This window comes from Rhinoderma darwinii, chromosome 2, assembly GCF_050947455.1.
Source record: "Rhinoderma darwinii isolate aRhiDar2 chromosome 2, aRhiDar2.hap1, whole genome shotgun sequence".
In the NCBI taxonomy this organism is placed as follows: Eukaryota; Metazoa; Chordata; class Amphibia; order Anura; family Rhinodermatidae; genus Rhinoderma; species Rhinoderma darwinii.
Window position 1 is genome coordinate 354,603,973 of NC_134688.1, and position 21,013 is coordinate 354,624,985.

At 40.6% G+C, this 21,013-nt stretch overlaps 1 protein-coding gene across 2 annotated transcripts in view; it reads left to right on the plus strand.

Moving 5' to 3' along the window:
- CDK18 (cyclin dependent kinase 18) overlaps positions 1-21,013 on the plus strand; it is a 133,284-nt gene that overhangs the window by 57,198 nt on the left and 55,073 nt on the right. For both annotated transcript variants that reach the window (XM_075853796.1, XM_075853795.1), the window contains one exon: positions 10,431-10,569. In XM_075853796.1, coding sequence (XP_075709911.1) covers positions 10,446-10,569 — 124 coding nt within the window. In that variant the 5' untranslated portion in view covers positions 10,431-10,445. The remainder of the gene's footprint in view (positions 1-10,430; positions 10,570-21,013) is intronic.

The following is a 21,013-nucleotide window of genomic DNA, read 5'->3' on the forward strand; positions in this document are numbered from 1 at the left end:
CTTCTGGCATAACAGGGTCACACAGCGCTAGGCTGTTTGTGACTTTTATTTTTCGTCTAAATGCTAAAGAAAGTGATTAGGCAATGTTTATGGAAAGACAAGAAACAAGATTATTAAAAGCATGATATTGTGGAAAGCAACTGCATCACGAAAGTCATCTTTCAATAAATAGGCAAAATTAATTACTTACAGAAGTAATATTGGAAAAAGTGTGTGCTCACCTTTTACAATTTGCATATACAAACAGGTCGAGTAACTTTGTAAATGCATTCCATTATTTATCTTATACTGATCCTGAGTCACAGCCTGTACTATATTTAAGAGCTGCGTTTACAATTCTGCTGGATTCAAAGCTGAAATCTCCCAGCACTCCTTGCTATCTCAACTTGCTGAGTTTATCTGCATTTTGTAAATTGTCAATTTGACACTTGGCATTGTACGGTAATCTCATATAGGAAAATCTAACTATCCTACTGCATTATAGGAGCTCAGCTAAGATATTAGGGATGTATCTATCTATAAGCTTGTCGACTGTTCCAGTAACAACATAATATAAAGCTTTGCAAGATAAGTAATGCAAACTGTACTATACCTAAACTTCAAAGCGAACAGACAGCTGAGGACCCTGTGCAACAACAGTATATGGGTCTATTCTCTCCAATAGTACATGATAGAGAACCTCCTGAGAGTGGGGGAGGTATTCTTAAACCTGTGCCTTGGGCACCAAGAGAGCTTGTTCCACCACTGCTCGTGACTTCTATTCCACACTATACCAGTTTTGGCATATGTACTCCACGTGACACACTTTCATATGTGAAACACTAGACACTTAGATACTATCAGATATTTAAAGTATTCAAGGTGACGTTTGCCTTTAACCCCTTAATGACGCAGTCTTGTTTTGGCCTTAAGACTCAGAGCCCATTTTTCAAATCTGACATATTTCACTTTATGTGGTAATAACTTCGGAACGCTTAAACTTATCCAAGCGATTCTGAGATTGTTTTCTCGTGAGACATTGGGCTTTATGTTAGTGGTAAAATTAGGTAGATATATTCAGTGTTTATTTGTGAAAAATAGTATAATGTAGAGAAAATTAGAAAAAAAAAATAGCATTTTTATATTCACTTTATTCTGCGGGGCGATACGATTATGGCGATACCATATGTTTATAGTTTTTTTATGTCTCATGGCGTTTGCACAATAAAATACTTTTTATAAAAAAACATTTACTTTTTGTTTTGCCTTATTCTAAGAGCCATAACTTTTTTATTTTTCCATCAAGAAAGCCGTGCGAGGACTTATTTTTTGCGTAACGAACTGTAGTTTCGATCAGTACCATTTTTAGGTACATGCGACTTTTGATCTCTTTTTATTCCCTTTTTTGGGAGGTGAAGTGACCAAAAAATTGTGATTCTGGTATGGTTTATTATTATTTTCTTTTAGGGCGTTCACCGTGCGGGACAAATAACTAAATACTTTTGTAGTTCAGGCCGTTACGGATGTGGCGATACCAATTATGTATAGTTAATTTTTTTTTATTAATAAAGCACTGATAAGGGAAAAAGGGGGATTTCTACATTTATAACTTTTTTAAAACTTTTTATTTTTGCACAACTTTTTTTTACTTTTTTACTTTGTCCTACTGGGGGACTTGAGGGCAGGAGGCCGTGATCGCAATTCTACTACACTGCACTACATGCATAGTGCAGCATATTAGAGCTGTCAGCTACTCGCTGACAGCAAGCATAGTGGGTCCTGACTTTATCAGGACCCACTAGGCTTCCGTAGATGGCATAGCCGGATGCCATTATTAAGCTTCCATTTGCCATAGCAACCATCGTCGCCCGCTATAATGTAGCGGGCCGTCGATGGTGGTTTAACCCCTAAGAAGCCGCAATCGCTATTGAACGCAGCTTCTAAGGGGTTAATCAGCGGGGACACCGCAATCAGTCCCCGGTGAAGGAGCTGCGGCAACTGCTGTACGAGACAGCAGCTGTCACAGCTCCTGTATGTGTCGGGAGGTCGGCCGAAATGGCCGTTCCTCCCGTGACGTACTATTCCGTCACTGAGCGCTAACGATACAGTTACAATGACCTAATAGTACATCCAGGAGCGGGAAGGGGTTAATCTGCTCATTCAGTCGTCGTGCCATTTTACAGGTGTGATAACACTCCTTGAAATACATATGTGATAACCACCCAGATGTGTTTATTCAGTGTGATAAGCTGACCTCTAACAAGAAGCTAAAGTCATCGGGCAGAACTATGTAATAGATATGACAGGAGACGTGCATGAACCTTACCATTTTAGTAGTTTATTTTAGACATGCATTGTTTTATTGTTCTGCAAACTGCATGGTACGTGTTGGTCCATGAGAAGAGAATTTCTGCCAATTCCCGCCTACGATGGACAGTTAATGCCTAAAGAACTCAGCGCTGATCTTGACAATGATGCAAACTTTGATTCCAATGTGTGAAATGTGTCTGCTATTGATAGTTGATGTGTCCAGTGTTTTCAGCACTGAAAACAGCAGACGTGTTGAGATATTGAGATCAGTGATCCCACTGCTGAAGGAAGTACTTTATCAGAATCACCACACGAGCACTCTGGCTCTGAGGGCAGCTGCACTGTTCGTGTCTATGAGACTAAATTCACACACAGCATTTTGCTGCATTTTTCGTGGCATTTTTAATGGCATTTTTAATGGCATTTTTAACAGTTTTTTAGTTAAAAAAAAAAACCGCTGTAGCCAGATGTTAATTTAAAGTCAACAGTGAAATATTTAAAAGTCTACATACCCAGTATTTTGGCTTGTGGCTTCTTTATAGGACTTGAAACAAGCTCGTACAAATAAATGGACAAAATGACACTAAGTAAAAAACAGCACAAAAAAAGTTAAAACGTCATAATATGCCAGTCAGATATCGTGTGTGAAAGAGGACTTAGTCCTGCATGAAGTGCTTATTGATACAGTGACTTGCGAAAGTATATACCCATTTGTGTTTTTTGTTTTTCCTGTTTTGTTGAATTACAACCTGGAATTTAAATAGATTTTAAATATGATTTTATGTAATGGGCCTGACAAATTGTTACAGTGGAATGGAAAAAAAACTTGTTTACCCCCCTCTCCCCCAAAAAAAAACAACCTGAAAAGTTGTGAGTGCATATGTATTCACTCCCTTTGCTAAGAAACCCCTAAATCTGGTCAAACCTATTAACTTCCGAGGTCACATAATTAGTTGAATAAGATCTCACTGTCTGCAATGAAAGTGTCACATGATCTGTCACATGATGTCAGTATAAATACATCTGTTCTGAATGGCCCCTGAGTCTACAACACTACTAAGCAAGCAACATAAAGCCCAAGGAGCTTTCCAAACAGGTCAGAGACGAAGTTGTGGAGAAATATAGATCAGGGTTGGGTTATAAAATAAATATCCCAAACTTTGAACATCCGACAAAGCACCATTACAAAATATGGCACAACTACAAACCTGACGAGAAGGCTGCCCACTAAAACTCACAGACTGGGAAAGCAGGGTATTTATCAGAGATTCACTTAAGACACCACGATAACACTGGAGGAGCTCCAACGATGCACAGCGGAGATGGAGATCTCTGTTCCTAGGACCACTATAAGCCGTACACTCCACAGAGTGGGGCTTTATGGAAAAGTGGCCAGAAAAAACGCCATTGCTTAAAGAAAAACGTAAGAAGACAGGTTTTGAGTTCACCAAACAGCACGTGGCAGACCCCCAAACACATGGAAGAAGGTTCTCTGGACAGATGAGACTAAAATGTAAGTTTTTGACCATTATGGGAAACTTTGTGTGTGGCGCAAACCAAACACTTCTCATCCCCCCTAGGACACCATTCCCACAGTGAAGCATGATGGTGGCAGCATCATGCTATGGTGGTGCTTATCATTGGCAGGGACTGTAAAACTGGTCAGGATTGAAGGAAAGATGGATGGCAGGAAATACAGGGCAGTATAAAAGAGTATCCGGCACACCAATTTTGAAACAAAGGTATTTTTATTTTGTTTTTGTTTTTAATGCCAGTGGGAGTGCGACGTTTCGGTCTAAGCGGCCTTCATCAGGCACTTAGCCGTGACACAGCGGCCAGACGCTAAAAGCACCACTAGCACTCGTCTATGCAGTTTTCCAGCACATCTAAGTACCTGATGAAGGTCGCTTAGACCGAAACGTCGCACTCTGCCACTGGCATTAAAAACAAAATAACAATACCTTTGTTTCAAAATTGGTGTGCCGGATACTCTTTTATACTCATATTTGGGTTGGGCCCCTATCCGTGCAAAACCCCATCCTTCCACGTATCTGTTGCTGTCTGAACCTATACACAAGGAAATACAGGGCAATTCTTGAGGAAAACCTGTTTCAGTCCGCCAGAGATTTAAGACTGGGACAGAAGTTCAACTTCCAGCAGGAAAATGACCCTAAACATACTGATAAAGCTAAACTGGAGTGGTTTAAGGGGTTAAATGTCTTGGAATGGCCTAGTCAAAGCCCAGACCTCAATCCAATTGAGAATCTGTGGCATGACTTGAAGACTGCTGTACACCAAAGCAAACCATCTAACTTGACAGAGTTTGAGCAGTTTTGCCTGAAAGCATAAGCAAAAATCCCAGTATCTAGATGTGCAGAGCTAATAGACATTCCCCAAGAGACTTTCTTCTGTAATTGCAGCAAATGGTATTGACTTTCATGGGGTGAATACTTATGCACATTTAAGTTCTCTTTTCTTGTTTTAATTATTGTTTGTGTCACAGTAAAAATTACTTAGCACCTTCATAGTGGTGAGCATGTTACTTAAATCAAACTACAAACTCCACCCCCCAAAAAAAATCAATATTAATTCAAGGTTGTAATGCAACAAATTAGGAAAAACACCAATGCATTGTATATATTGGATTGCATTAGTAATTGTTTTGTGTACGTCATACATTTTTTTTCTTCTTCTCAGGTCCCCACTGGTTCCTATTATTAGAGTCCAGCAGATTTATGTTATATCTAGTCCATATGCCATAAAAGTCTTTGGTGGTAATGCTCCTTCAATAAGTAATGGAAAATCTGTTTTTATACTCTAAACACCCGTAGAAGTAAACACACTATTAAGGACTAATATACTTAATTAATACTTGGAACAAAAGGTTCAAAAGTGTTTTTACTGTTCAAAAGTAGTCAAACATAAAAAACCTATGTAAATTTATAATGCATAGAACTCTGGTGGAATTGCTATTTTTGTTTATTCTTCCCCCCCAAAAAAGTTTTATAAAAGTTAATCAAACAATGATATGTACCCCAAAATGGTGCCACTGAAAAATACAACTCATCCTGCAAAAAACAAGTCCTCACACAGCTATGTCGATGAAAAAAAAAAAAAAATGCGACAATGGAAAAGCTAAAGAAATTTTATTTTTATTTGAACCTAATTGGACATATTTATGTACATTTCTAGTATAATGTCTGTTTGTGGCAGTGTTACTCTGTTCTGATCATATGACCGTACCGAGAGTAATTTTTTTATTTCCTGTGTCGTTCTGTTTCTTTGCTCAGCCAGCATTTCCGGCTGAGACAGGCACGGTGCGTCATCAACTACATTTACAGGCGATGGGCCGGGCGGATGTTTCATGAGCTCTTCAGAGCTCCGCCTCCTCTGGTCCTGCCACCTATAAACATAGTTGATGACATGCCGTGTCTCTACACAGCAGGAAGTACTGGCTGAGCAGAGACACGGAACGTCGTCTCTGCTTGTACACGCCCCCTCCTATCTCGGAGTTCCCGCACTGCCTGCACTTCTCCTCTCTTCTCCCACGCCGGGGATAATGAGAGATACACGGATGATGAGGTGATACACAGGGATGATGGTTATATACAGGGATGATGAGGTAATACACAGGGATGATTGGGGTTACATATAGGTTGTATACAGGTATGATGGAGTTATATCATCCCTGTGTATAACCCCCCCATCAGCATCACCCCTGTGTATTACATCTTCATCCCTGTTTATAACCCCATCATTCATGTGTATAACCACAACATCCCTGTGTATTACTCTAAACATCCCTGTATATAACCCCCATCATCCCTGTATATAACCCCCATCCCCCTGTGTGCTTATTACTGGGTGTGTGTGACAGTGCAGGGAGCTGGGTGACTGTAATTAGAATAGGGAATGACCCTTTGAACATAGAGGGGCATGGTATTATGCAAATAGCTGAGATACTGTGGAGGGAGGAAGGGGGATGTAAGCTGTCTCAGATGCAGCATTGGATCATGGGTATGGTGGGTTACAAGACAGGAAACAACCAGGATCAGAAGCAAGGGATATAAACAAACAGAATGATCAGCAGTGGCGATTGAGATCAAACAGAAACTGGTTAGAAAGTATGTAGGGGGTTTTAGGGAAGGCAAACCAATTCTGGGGGACAATATGTAGTCACATTTGCTGGTCTGAGAAGGCTATTTTCCTTTATACAAATCAGTGTAAATATTTGTTGAAGTAATCACCACTACTGTAAAGTATAAATGGGGAATATTAGAAGAGCTTTCCAGTAGCTATATTATAATAAATAAAGGAAGAATATATACATATATTTCTATCATGATAATATAATTATTTTGTAGAAATATTTGTGTGGGACACATTTTATAGTTATATCTGTAATGGCCCTTGAGAGTTACTTCTGCATTCTCTAGGTTCTCAATTCATCAATCGAGCAAAACCTTATACAATAAAACTATTCAAAGCAGAAGGTTGGTCTGTAAATATATAGAAATATGCTGCTGTTCTATTTTAAATTCTGGTGAACTACTGACCTGAGACTCCAGATATTTACTTGTTCTAATGGATCATGAATTGTGTCAGAAACATTTTCTGTGTATATAAATGGTACTGTGCAAAAGTTTTAGTCAGTTGTGGAAAAATACTGCAAAGTAAGAATGCTTTCAAAAATAGAAACGTGAATAGGTTTTTTTTAATCAATTAACAAAATGCATGCAAAGTGAATGAATAGAAGGGAAATCTAAATCAAATCAATATTTGGTGTGACCACCCTTTGCCTTCAAAACAGCATCAATTCTTCCAGGTACACTTGCACCCAGTTTTTGAAGGAACTCAACAGGGAGGTTATTCCAAACATCTTGGATAACTAACCCAAGATATTCTGTGAATGTAGGCTTTCTCAAATCATTCTGTCTCTCCGTGTAATCCCAGACAGACTCGATGATGTTGAGATTAGGGCTGTGTGGGAGACATATTAACACTTTCAAGGCTCCTTGTTCTTCTTTACGCTGAAGATAGTTCTTAATGACATTGGCTGTTTGTTTTGGGTTGTTGTCCTGCTGCAGAATAAATTTGGAGACAATCATGCCAATGTGTCTGCCTGTATTTCTCAGCATTGAGGACACCATTAGATCTAAACAAATCCCGAACTCCATTTACTGAAATGCAGCCCCAAACTTTCAAGGAACCTCCAGCATGCTTCACAGTTGCCATCAGACACTCATTATTGTAACGCTCTCCAGCCCTTTGGCGAACAAGCTGCCTTGAAATATTTCAAATTTTGACTAATCAGTCCAGAGCACCTGCTGTCATTTTTCTGCATCCCCGTTCCTATTTTTCTACATTGCAGTTTCTATGTTTTTGTGCATAGTTGTGTCGCTTGGCCTTGTTTCCACATCTAAGGTATGGCTTTTTGGCTGTGAATCTTCCATGAAGAACACTTCTGGCCAGACTTCTCCGAACAGTAGATGGGTGTACCTGGGTCTCAATGGTTTCTGCCAGTTCTGAGCTGCTGGACATCTTCTGATTTCAAACGGAAGTAAGCTTGATGTGTCATTGATCTGCTGCATTAAGTTTCCTTGGCTGAACACTGCTTCTATGGTCCACAACTTTGCCTGTTCCTTTGTGCTTCTTCAAAAGAGCTTGAACAGAACATCTTGAAACCCCAGTCTGCTTTCAAGTTTTTGCCTGAGAAAGATACATTATAACTACCTTGTGTCTTGTTGCTGTGCTCAGTTTTGCCATCGTGGGCCTGTGACATGAAACTGTCTTCACCTTACCTTTGTAGCAGAGTTTGGCTGTTCCTTACCCAGTTTTAAGCCTCCTACACAACTGTTTCTGTTACAGTTAATGACTGTGTTTTAACCTGCATATGAAAATGATGATTATTATCATCTGTTTGGTATAATTGGTTAGTAATACACCTGACTATAATCTTGCAAAATCCATGACTTTGTGCAAGTTTACCTAGAAGAATTGCTGCTGTTTTGAAGGAAATGAGTGGTCACACCAAATATTGATTTGATTTAGATTTCTCTTCTATATATATGGAAAATGCAGAAAAACATCTGCATCTTCAGACATGTCATAAATTCTTCTCAGAAGATCACATAAGTCAAATCGATGCGCTTGGGTCATCACAGATTTCTGACATAAAGGGATTGGAGCATTCTGTAGAGCAATAGACCAAATTTTAATTGTCTCGAAAGTTGTGTTCGTTATAGAAATCTCTAAACAGTACGAAAGGGTGTATGGTTCTAGACGTCGGTTGAGATCCAAGCTATCAGAAAACAAAAATCTATTTGGCCCCCATCACATTTATAAAGGATCCCTCTCTGCTTATTTTTCCTGCAGTGGATACACTATTTAAGAACAGTTTATATGGCAATACGTATAGGGAACTAAAAGGAAGTGATTTAGTAATATTTATGTCAAAGAGGTTAAGAAACTAAACACATTACAGAAGTAAGACTATGGTTCTGTAAAAAGAAGCCGGCCCGGGCGATCAATTAATTGCTGCGTAGGTGGCTTCTCTAACCTTTCATTGCCACAGAAAGATCCATCTGGGCGCTGTAAGGGAAATGTAGTATTATTTTCCAGCAATTCAAAATGGTTTTCTGCTCTGGCTCAAAGGGAGAGGTCCCAAGCGGTAGACCTTTCACTAGCCCTAATAGGGCATATGGAATGGGGTTGTCATCATGAGGCAACCAATATAAGTTACCAACATTTTCCAATAACTTTGATGGACTGAAAACCTTATAAAACATGTTTAATTAAGTTGATTATTATGTACTTGCAGTTTTATTATTCTCTAACTATTATTTTAGATGTCCCAATCATGTTTTGATCTACAGTGTAAGAGGAACTTTACTGTATTGTTGTTCTGTATAGGAAAATAGGACGTTTCCGGGGAAACCAAAATGTACACAGTCATTCAGACCTGAAACTGCCCCTAGAAATTCCTCCTATTCCTTAAATTCGTAATTAATGACTGAAATCTCAGCAAATCAGTAAGCACAAAAGAACATACTGTACACAGCTAAACCTGTTCTTACAAGCACTATAAACTTTGCTGACCTGGCAGCCGTAAGGTTCCTATTGCTTATGTAACGATAACATTGGCTTTAATGCACTATTAGGGGTGGACAACAAGCAAGTATTCTCCCTATGATAAGGATGGGGCTTGTTTACTCAGGCAGGGTGGGAAATGCCTGGGAACAAATTTACAGCAAAAAAAAAGCAGAAGTAGCTGTATATCAGAGAAGCACTAAGAATATTAACACCCCTCAGAGCTAGGAACACTGTGCTTTGCAAACAACCACTTGTGAAGTAACATAAACAATAAAATATCTTTTGCACAGGTGCAGGGTCAAGTCTATAAAACCTGGCACCTGAACCAGGTTCATGGATTTTGTAACAATGTGATTAAGATTACAGAAAAATGAGAGTAAAAAATGAAGAAGTTGAGCGCTATTATTGCCTCATAAAACCACTGTATCAGGAATGCAGGGCTTATTACATGGAAAAGGGCAGTTCAAGGGCAGGGCTAGGTTATGTTTTGAGGCAGAAGAGCTTACAGTCTATCAATTCCAATATGATCAGGTATGCAAAGCTTTGTTTCTCAAGAGAGCTACTCAGCTCCTATATCATGTCTACAAGACAGTGATAAGAGATGCATCAGATGTAGTCCTCTTACATGCTTGCATCTTCTTCTTACCCAGGCAGCTTGCACTTCTGACTACTTCTTTATCTTTTTCTGACTCAAGTACTGATTTATGGTTATCTATCCGTTACCCTGTTCTGTGTAATGTACATAGGCTGTCTTTCCGTAGGCAACATTACAGTTTCCTCCTCAAATAATCCCATTTCCCCTTGAACCTTTTTGGTGTTGGTCACCAGCCTGAAAATGCTATATCAGTTGTCCTTTAATTCTGGGACCCGTCATATCATTCCAATATTCTGTGATTTCATTTTAAGTCCTCTTCTAGCTCACTATTTCCATCGCTTGTTGCTCTTCCCTCTCTCCCTTACATTCACTCCCATTCCTCTCTCACATGCTCTGCGTACCTTCCTCTTTCCTTCTATGAAATCTTTCTAAAACACAGTCGTATGTCTCCTAGGTCTACCTTGTCATCATGAACAAGATGAAAAATTTCACACGACGGTTCTCCCTCTCTGTTCCTCGAACTGAGACTATAGAAGAGTCTATCACAGAATTCACAGAGCAGTACAACCAGAAGAACAGTCGACACAGTGAAGGTGAGTGACTTTGTCATAAATGAATTGAAGACTGAGAGGTGATGGATCAGGTGTTGAATGTGTGGTAGTCAAGAATAGACGAGGAGATAGCACTTCCATGGTATATCAGCTTTAATCAGCCGGGTGATTAAAGCTGATATGCATTGGAAGTGCTGTCTCCTCGTCTATTCTTGTCAATCTGGTATCGGGGACCGTGGACCAGGTCCTATTGAGGCGTGCACCCATCTGTGGTCCAGTGCTCTGGTATCTCTTTTTTTTTTTTGAATGTGTGGTAGTGTCAGGCTTGGATTGGTATGTTAGGGTTATGGCTGTATCATCCTACGTGTTTTTTTATTCTTCCTCTTGTTGACACTACAGTTAATTACTATCATATGTATGCTAAGTCTTCTTTTTACTATGGGACACCTAAAACCTGGGCTAACCCTTTAGCACAGACTTGGACTGTGTAAAAGCAGGACATTCAATGCAATGTACCAATATTACTATGACTCACAGTAGTACTGTACTATTTGCAAAGTACTTCCAAGAGGTAAAGTAACTATTACTACACTACATTGTAGTTTCTCTATAGATAATCCCCAATACATTGATTACAGGAACTTGTTCTAGTGCTTTTTTTTATTCTACTTTTGTCCCATGTAGTTTTTTTAATCTGACGCGAAATGCATTTGAGATTATGAAAAGTGCCTATGATGAAACATATACATGGGCATATTATGAATATAAATATATACATGGAAAAAATGCAGGGAAATTATAGGCTGCCGCATTATAGAAAATATTACAGTAGCTATTTATACACCACCCTCCATTTCCCCTTTCTTGCACCCAAACATCGATATATATTTTACAGGCCAGTGTTCCTCAGGAGGGTGTTGCTCCTTGTAAGGTATGCTCGAGGTGGTCCTCTGCATCATATAATGAAGCTAAACATGGAAAAGTAACCCATAGAAATTATCCAGAGGTCAGGTTTATAATCACCATTGTTGTTAATTACCGTGCTTGATATAATGGAGAAGTTATGTAAATGATAATAGCAATGCTGTTAACTGCACATTCCTTATACATTAATAGGATACACAACAAAGTAAATAAGGATCATGTTCATTATAACAACTATGTTTAGGCTTGACTATATGTTCATATATTTTGACATCTAGCTATTATATAATTATTGCATACATTTTTTCCAGGTAAATCTAATTAAATGTGATTAATGTGATAAGGAAAATCTATTTTTATTACGGATCATACTGCGATATGGAGAACTTTTTATTTGAACCTCCTCTATAATGACAATTTGCAAAATACTGCAACTACTGAGCATTATAAGTTACCTCAGTGTTCTCCTACCTGTGACTCTCCAGCTGTAATAAATCACATCTGGAAAGCCACAGGTTAAAGACCACTGAGTTACATTGATCCAAAACATATGCAAGAAGTAATGCTGTTACCCCCAGCAACAAATCTGTCAACCTGAAAAATATAGTAGATGAAAGAAGGTAGTCAGCCCTCAAGGGGTGAGGATGAATCACCTGTAGTTTATACCAGTGTCACCACAGGTGATTTATCCTCACCCCTTGAGTGCCGCCTACCTTCTTTCTTCTACTTTACGTTTGTGGGAGAAACTGGGACCATGCCCATGGCTTGGCATTTACCATAAGGATCTAAAAGAACCAAGAGGAGTGCTTTTCCCATCTACTTTTTCACATCCCGAAAAATATGTCCCAAAAGAGACCAGAAATCAGTAATACATTTTATGTATTAGTATTATTACCCATAGAAAATACTCTACTAAATGTGCAGTTTAGTAAATAGATAACAGAGATATTGGAGTGGTTGGATATTTCTGGTATTCAAATGCATCTAACTGTTTTTAACTGTGACTTTTATTAGTCAACAATAAGTATAACATGTTCCCAGCAGAGCTAACACAGTTTTACCTATAGGCACAGTAGGCATGTGTCTATAGGCAGCACTGGGGTAGAGAACTTTTGGAAGGGTAAATTAGCATATGAATACACAGAACAGCATGCATTCATATGTAACTGATGCCATTTTATGTGTTAATTAGGAACTCACAGTGGTGTGTATGGGGGGAGGGGGTAAGAGGACACCCAGGGAGGTGTTGTGAGAAGCATTGCCCAATGTTCTGCTTTATTTTGTGAGAGAAGACAAACATTTTAACATTTTAAAGCTATACACATCTTAACCCCTCAGCGACCAATGACAAATATATCTCTTATGGGCGGGTGCTTGTTTTCTCATCGTGATGGATATATCCGTCACTGAGATCTCGTGGGTACTGTATAGGCCTAGTCACCGGCAAGAGCATGACTGTCATACACAGCCAGACGCCTGCCGGGATCAGAGAAGCCATTAGCGGCATCTAAGGTGTTTGACATAAAAAGAGGGCTTCCTTTGTCAGCTAAGGTTGCTAAGGGGTCTAAAGCAAACTGTGTCTAAAGGCTCTTGTGTGGTAAATCCGGTAACTTCTGTAAGCCAAGTAACACCTGTTTCTTTAAAGTGTAGCTAAACGTTTGACAAACTTCTGACATATAGCGACATGTCAGAAGTTTGGATTGCTGGGGGTCCGAGCACTGAGACCCCCACCAATCACTAGAACAAAGTAGCTGAAGCGCTCGTGTGAGCACTCAGCCGCTTTGTGTCTGTTGGGCTTTTTCCAGAAATAAATGTATCGGTGTACGGACTCAATAGAAAGTCTATGAGCCTGTACTCCGATACATCGGCTTTTTGTAAAAAGCCGAACAGACACGAAGCAGCTGAGCGCTGACACGAACACTTTAGCTGCTCCGTTCTAGCGATTGGTGGGGGTCTCAGTGCTCGGACCCCACCAATCCAAACTTCTGACATGTCACTATGACATATCAGAAGTTTGTCAAACGTTTAGCTAGACTTTAAAGAAATTTCAGCCAAGTTCTCCCCAGCTTGCCATTTTAAACATATTTGCTCAGCGGACTGCATATTGTAATGTGTTGTACTAATAAGTCATATGCTGCGTCTATTACTCACTATTTCCATCACTTCTAAAGTGGCAGAATGTGGGTGCTTAGCTACACAAAGGTAGGTTTAGTGGGTGCAAAAAAGGTATATTATGCTGCATTAAAATTTTCAGGTGCCTAAGTACCTCCATAATAGTGTCAGCCACAGTGCACCCATAAGAGTGCCAGCCAAAATGGCTTCATAAAAAGTTCCAACCACAGTGCCCCCATAACAGAGCCATCCACAGTAATTACTGCAATTACACTTACCGCCTCCATGTTGCTTTCCTCTGCAAGACATTACATGTGAACAATCAGCTGCCAATCACATGTAACTGCCTCCTAATATACTAGATATTGCCAAAAAGGCAAGAAGCTTGCCAACTGAAGTGATCTGTGATAAATGGCTTTTGCCTGAACAGAATTCTGTCTAATGATCTATTATCTCTCTCGTGATCTATTTATACACAGGATTGTAACTATAACAAGGGGGTATCCTCTACATCTAGAGGAAAGAAGGTTTCTACACAAACGTGCTATAGAAGAGGTTTTATTACTATAAGAGCAGTGAGACTATCGAAATCTCTGCCTGAGGACGTTGTTATGGTGAATTCACTAAAAGAGTTCAAAAGGGGCCTGGATGCCTTCCTTTAGTGTAATAATATTAGAAGTTATGTTGACTCGATTATATTACATGAGTCGTAGCTCCAAGGATTTTTTCTGATTGTCATATTGGAGTCGAGAAAGATTTTTTTCCCTAAAATGAGGAAAATTTGCTTTTGCTTCAAGGGAGGTTTTGCCTTCGTCTGGTTCAACATTCAGTAGAATAGGCTGAACTGGATGGACTCTTTTTTTCAACATTAATACATATGTTACTAGTTGTGGCGTAATGGAGCCAAGCGTACACATTAGACAAGTCTACCATTCAAGGTACTCATAGCACAGGTTGAGAAACACTGACCTACAGCATCAGTAGATGTTTGTTTGTTTTTACAGTAGACTCCAGTATATTAGGCCCCATACACACGACCGTGAAAAATCTCCGTAATTTCGGACCGCAATACGGTCTGCAATTACGGGCCCGCCTGGTTCTATTGGCCGCGGACACCTTTCCGTATTGCTACGGAAGGGTGCCCGTGCCGTAGAACCGTGCCGAGAATTATGGAGCATGTCCTACTTTTAGTTTTTTACGGAACGTGCTCCCATACTTTGTATATGAGCACGGCATGAAAATGTGGCCCGCGGCTGCCGCCATGCCCGCGGGCTGTGATTCCGGGCATGGCCATGTGCATGAGGCCTTAAACTGATGAATAGTCAGTACCAAAGTGCAAAATGGCACGTGCATAAGTGGTTCCGGTAGAAGTTGTACGGTGAGCTAGAAGAGTGTAATATAGAGATATCATACTTAAAGGGGTTGTCCAGTCCCTAAAAATTGATGGCCTATCCTCAGGATAGGCCAACAATATCTGATTGGTCGAGGTCCGACTGCTGGGACCCCCACCGATCAGCTGTTGTTAAGAGGTCACAGCAATCATACGAGCACTGCTTTCCCACCTCTCACACTGTGAATCGCCGACACACTTGTAGCGGCAGTTCACAGTATTACAACATTCTCCCATTGAAGTGAATGGGAGAAGGCTGTAATACTTTGAACTGCCGCTACAAGTGTGTCGGCGATTCACAGTGTGAGCAGTAAGGGAAATGAAGCGGAAGCAGTGCTCGGACGAGTGCTGCAGCCCCTTCCAAACAGCTGATCAGCAGGGGTCCCAGCAGTCGGACCCCGAACGACCAGATATTGATGGTCTATCCTGAGAACTGAAAAACCCCATTAATAACCACACTTTGTTTGACCATTGGGGATAATAATAGCTGTTCTATAATGAACTGCCATGTAAACTTATTCACCCAAAAGTCCCATTTTTATTATTCTGAATTGGCCGTGGCCTAACAAAAAAGCTATAGCGGACTGACAGGTTGTTTTATTTTTTTGCGCCAATATAAAGTATAATTAACAATATTTTATTCATGTTCCTCTTTAAATTACTTGACCATATTCAGAATTTATAACATAAGTGCTTTTTTAAAGCCTGTATACATATCGTTATTTTTTATTATCATCATTAAAAAATTGTGATATTTAACCAAATTGTTCCCTTAAAGGGAATGTGTTGCCAGCAAAACATGTATTTTTTATTTTAGTTAAACATTTAGTGTGTAGGTGATTAAACATTGTTCACATTTTTTTTATTTTTTTCACGAGTCAGGAAATATTATAAATTAGATTCTAATTTATAATATTTCCCAGTGCTGGTCACTAGATGGAGCTATTCCCAAAATTGCAGCATTGCATGTGGTAAAGCAACCACATTGCTTTTTGCTGCAAAATTTGGAAAAAAGCACTCGCTCTAGTGAGCTCTGAGAATCCCCCCCTCCTTTATCCTGGCTAGTGCCGGGATAAACGAGGGGATTGAACGGTCTAACCTCCTACACTGTGTGTCGCCATTTTTTGAGCTAACACACAGTGTAGTAGGTTTACATACAGTAGTAAACACACACAAACACGAACATACATAGAAATCTCTTACCTGCTCCTGCCGCCGCGGCTCCCTCCGGCCCGTCCGCTCCGTCTTCTGCCGCTGGTCCAAGTGCACAAGTCCGGAAGCCGCGACCGGAAGTAGTAATCTTACTGTCCGGCCGCGACTTCCGGTCCACAGGAAAATGGCGCCGGACGGCGCGCATTTCAAATTGGACTGTGTGGGACCGGCGCATGCGCCGTTCCCACACAGATGGCGTACACAGAAGTGGATGGGACGGGACCCGTTTGCAGTCCCTATGGGACTGTGGCTGCCGTATTCCATGTCTGTATGTGTCGTTAATCGACACATACAGAAATGGAAAAAAAAATGGCAGCCCCCATAGGGAAGAAAAAGTGTAAAAATAAGAAAAAGTAACACACAAACACACAAATTAATCCAAACGTTTTTAATAAAGCACTAACATCTTTAACATATTAAAACAAATTTTGTGATGACACTGTTCCTCTAACCTCCCTTCTTGAATAACAGGTGCTATTGTCTTCATGAAAAGCAAACATACTTAAGTTGTAAAAATGAGAATAAGTAGACCTAAGTAGGTTGGACATACCAAGAGGTGCACTTCAATATTCGGCAAGCATCTTAATGGAAATTATAGCCATATATTTTGGCACTTTTGTTTATTTAGTATTACTTAGCTATAAAGAAAATAATGTATGCTTTCTGAAAGTCATAAGAATAAGGGGCTATTTTGTATCCACAAATTCGCACTTAACTTTGACTGCAGACAATGATTGTCCTCTTCAGATAAGATAGTTAAAATAGTTTCACGTACACACTTTCCCAGCAAGATGTGGGTGCAACTGTTAGGGGTTAATCTATTTCCACTTACTTAAAGAGGCTCTGTCACTAGTCTATTAATTTCTTATCTCCTAACTAATCTAATAGGCGCTATGATGATGATAGCTACAGTGTAATTTTTTTTTTGCAAAAACGTTTATTTTTTGCCAAGTTAGAGCTGTTCACATCAACGTTGGCTTTCCGTTCCGGGTTTCCGTCGGAGGTTTCCGTCGGGTGAACCCCGCAACGGAAAGTCAAACTCAAACCACAGCTTCCGTTTCCGTCACCATTGATATCAATGGTGACGGAAACATTGCTAATGGTTTCCGTTCGTCTCCATTCTGACAGGTTTCCGTTTTTCTGACGTAATCAATAGCGCAGTCGACTGAAACTGAAGCTGTGGTTTCAGTTTGACTTTCCTTTGCGGGGTTCACCCGACGGAATGGAAAGTCAACGCTGATGTGAACAGGCCCTAATGTGTATTTTTCTAAATATGTGAATTTGGCTATACTTGCCAAATGGGAGGTAACTCTTTCTTTTCACTCTGGGCGGTGTAACGTTTTCTGTAAGATGCTGTCCAATCAGCATCATAGAGTTCACCTCTTCCCAGCAACATAGCGTGATCATATAGTAAACAGCTTTCATTCCCGACTGTGTTTTCAACTGGTGATACCTCCGGTTGTTTCACAGCTAGAACTGCGATCCTGGTGCCATCATCTTTCATATACCACTGTTTTAGGTGGTCCACAGCGGAGATATGGCTATTTGAAGTAATTCTCCCTCGCTCCAGCCTCAGTCTCTCACACTGTGTGTGAAGCAGCTTCATGCTGATAGGACAGCGTCAGAGGCTGTGAGGTAGCTCCACCTCAGGAGAATCGCTGGTGTTGACCAGGGCCGGCCTTAGATGGCGCCCCTTGCAACATTATCTCTGGGCGCCCCACCCCATCATATAAAAATGTCCCATAAAAAGTATAGTTCCCCCACACAGTATAATGCCCCTTTATTGCCACACACACACACACACACACACACACACACACACACACACACACACACACACACACACACACACACACAGTATAATGCCCCTTTAGTGCCACCCACACAGTATAATAATAATATTTAATAATATAATATATTATAACCCCTTCAAGGACACAGTATTTTGTCCTCTAATTGTGCCCACACAGTATTATGCCCCCTAAGTGCCACACACATTATATTGCACCCTATAGTGCCCGTACACAGTATAATGTCCGCTTAGTGGCCCCGACACAGTATAATGCCCCCCTCCCCTGGCTGCCACACACAGCCCCTCTTGTAGATAGTGCCCCCCCTGTAGATTGTGCCATACAGCCTTCCTGTAGACAGTGCCATAATCCCCCACCTCCTCCTTGTAGACAGTGTCATACAGCCCCCACGTCCCCCTTGTAGACAGTGTCATACAGCCTCCACCTCCCCCTTGTAGACAGTGGCATAGAGCCCCCCACACGTCCCTTGTAGACAGTCCCATATGGCCCCCTACCCCCCTCTTGTACACAGTGCCCCCCACCTCCCCTATTTAGACAGTGTCATACAGTCCCCACCTCTCCCTTGTAGAGAGTGCCATACAGCCCCCACCTCCCCCTTGTAGACAGTGCTATACAGCCCCCCCACCTCCCCCTTGCTAGACAGTGCCATACAGCCCCCCCCCTTGTGCACAATGCCCCCCACCTTCCCCTTGTAGACCGTGTCATACAGCCCACTCCTCCCCCTTGTAGACAGTTTTATACAGCCCCCACCTTCCCCCTGTACACAGTGCAGGAAGGGGGTGGGGGTGCTATCTACAAGGGGGCTGCAAAAAATATCCTCCTCCTCACATCCACTTTGCGCTATGAGCAAGAGGAGAGACAGCATGGCCGTGGTAGTGGTTCAGAGGAGTGTTGCGGCACCCCTAGAGGGTTTTCACGGCACCCCGGTTGGGAACCACTGGCCTAGTAGATACCAGAGCAGGGAGATACCTCCCTGCTCTGCTATAGTGTTCAATAGTATCTGTGTCCTTAGCAGGGCCGTATTTACAGCTCATGCTGCCCTAGGCACTAAGTCTAAATATGCCCCCAATAAAGGCCTATTTACTTTAGCCAATTATCATCAATATTTGCTATTTTCTGACCAATTATACTGATATTTGGTCAGTATTAACAAAGGAGAAGATCAATGATAAAACCTTTGTTTATCGTTGCTTTGCAATTGTGATGTAAAAATAATTGTTATCAGTGACACAATTGATAGATGTAAATGCCACTCATAGTGAAATTTACACTTGGCATTGCTGCCTAGTGCACGGTCCTGGTGTCAGGTGTCACTACGCTGTACCAGAATATGGAATCTGCATACATAGATTAGCCCTACCCCCAAATTATAATAATACAATGCCTAAATAATACCACCATACACTGAATAATACCACTATACTGTGACTAGATAACACTTCCATATACTGACTGAATAATAACACCATACTGTGAGTAAATAATACCACGATACACTGAATAATACCACCATACTGTGACTAGATAACACCGCCATACACTGAATAATACCACCATACTGTGACTAGATAACACCACCATACACTGACTGGATAATACCACCATACACAGAATAATACCACCATACTGTGACTAGATAACACCACCATACACTGAATAATACCACCATACTGTGACTAGATAGCACCACCATACACTAACTGGATAATACCACCATACACTGAATAATACCACCATAGTGTAACTAGATAACACCGCCATACACTGAATAATACCATCTTACTGTGACTAGATAACCGCCATACACTGACTGAATAATACCACCATATTGTGACTAGATAACACCGCCATACACTGACTGAATAATTCCACCATACTGTGACTAGATAACACCGCCATACACTGACTGAATAATACCACCATAGTCTGACTATATAATACCACCATACACTGACTGAATAATACCACCATACTGTGACTAGATAACACCACCATACACTGACTGGATAATACCACCATACACTGAATAATACCACCATAGTGTGACTAGATAACACCGCCATACACTGAATAATACCACCATACTGTGACTAGATAACCGCCATACACTGACTGAATAATACCACCATACTGTGACTAGATAACACCGCCATACACTGACTGAATAACACCACCATAGTCTGACTAGATAACACCGCCATACATTGAATAATACCGCCATACAATGACTGAATAATACCACCATACTGTGACTAGATAACACCGCCATACACTGACTGAATAATACCACCATACTTTGACTAGATAACACGCCATAAACTGACTGAATAATTCCACCATAGTCTGACTATATAATACCACCATACACTGAATAATACCGCCATACTGTGATGAGATAACACCACCATACACTAAATAATACCACCATACACTGAATAATACCACCATACTGTGACTAGATAACACCACCATACACTGAATAATACCACCATACACTGAATAATACCACCATACTGTGACTAGATAACACCACCATACATTGATTGGATAATACAACCATGCACTGAATAATACCACAATACTGTGACTAGATAATACTACCATACACCGAATAATACCACCATACTGTGACTAGATTACACCACAATACACTGAATAATACCACCATACACTGAATAATACCACCATAATGTGACTAGATAACCGCCATACACTGACTGAATAATACCACCATACTGTGACTAGATAACACCACCATACACTGACTGGATAATACCACCATACACGAAATAATACCACCATACTGTGACTAGATAACACCACCATACACTGAATAATACCACCATACTGTGACTAGATAGCACCACCATACACTAACTGGATAATACCACCATACACTGAATAATACCACCATAGTGTAACTAGATAACACCGCCATACACTGAATAATACCATCTTACTGTGACTAGATAACCGCCATACACTGACTGAATAATGCCACCATATTGTGACTAGATAACACCGCCATACACTGACT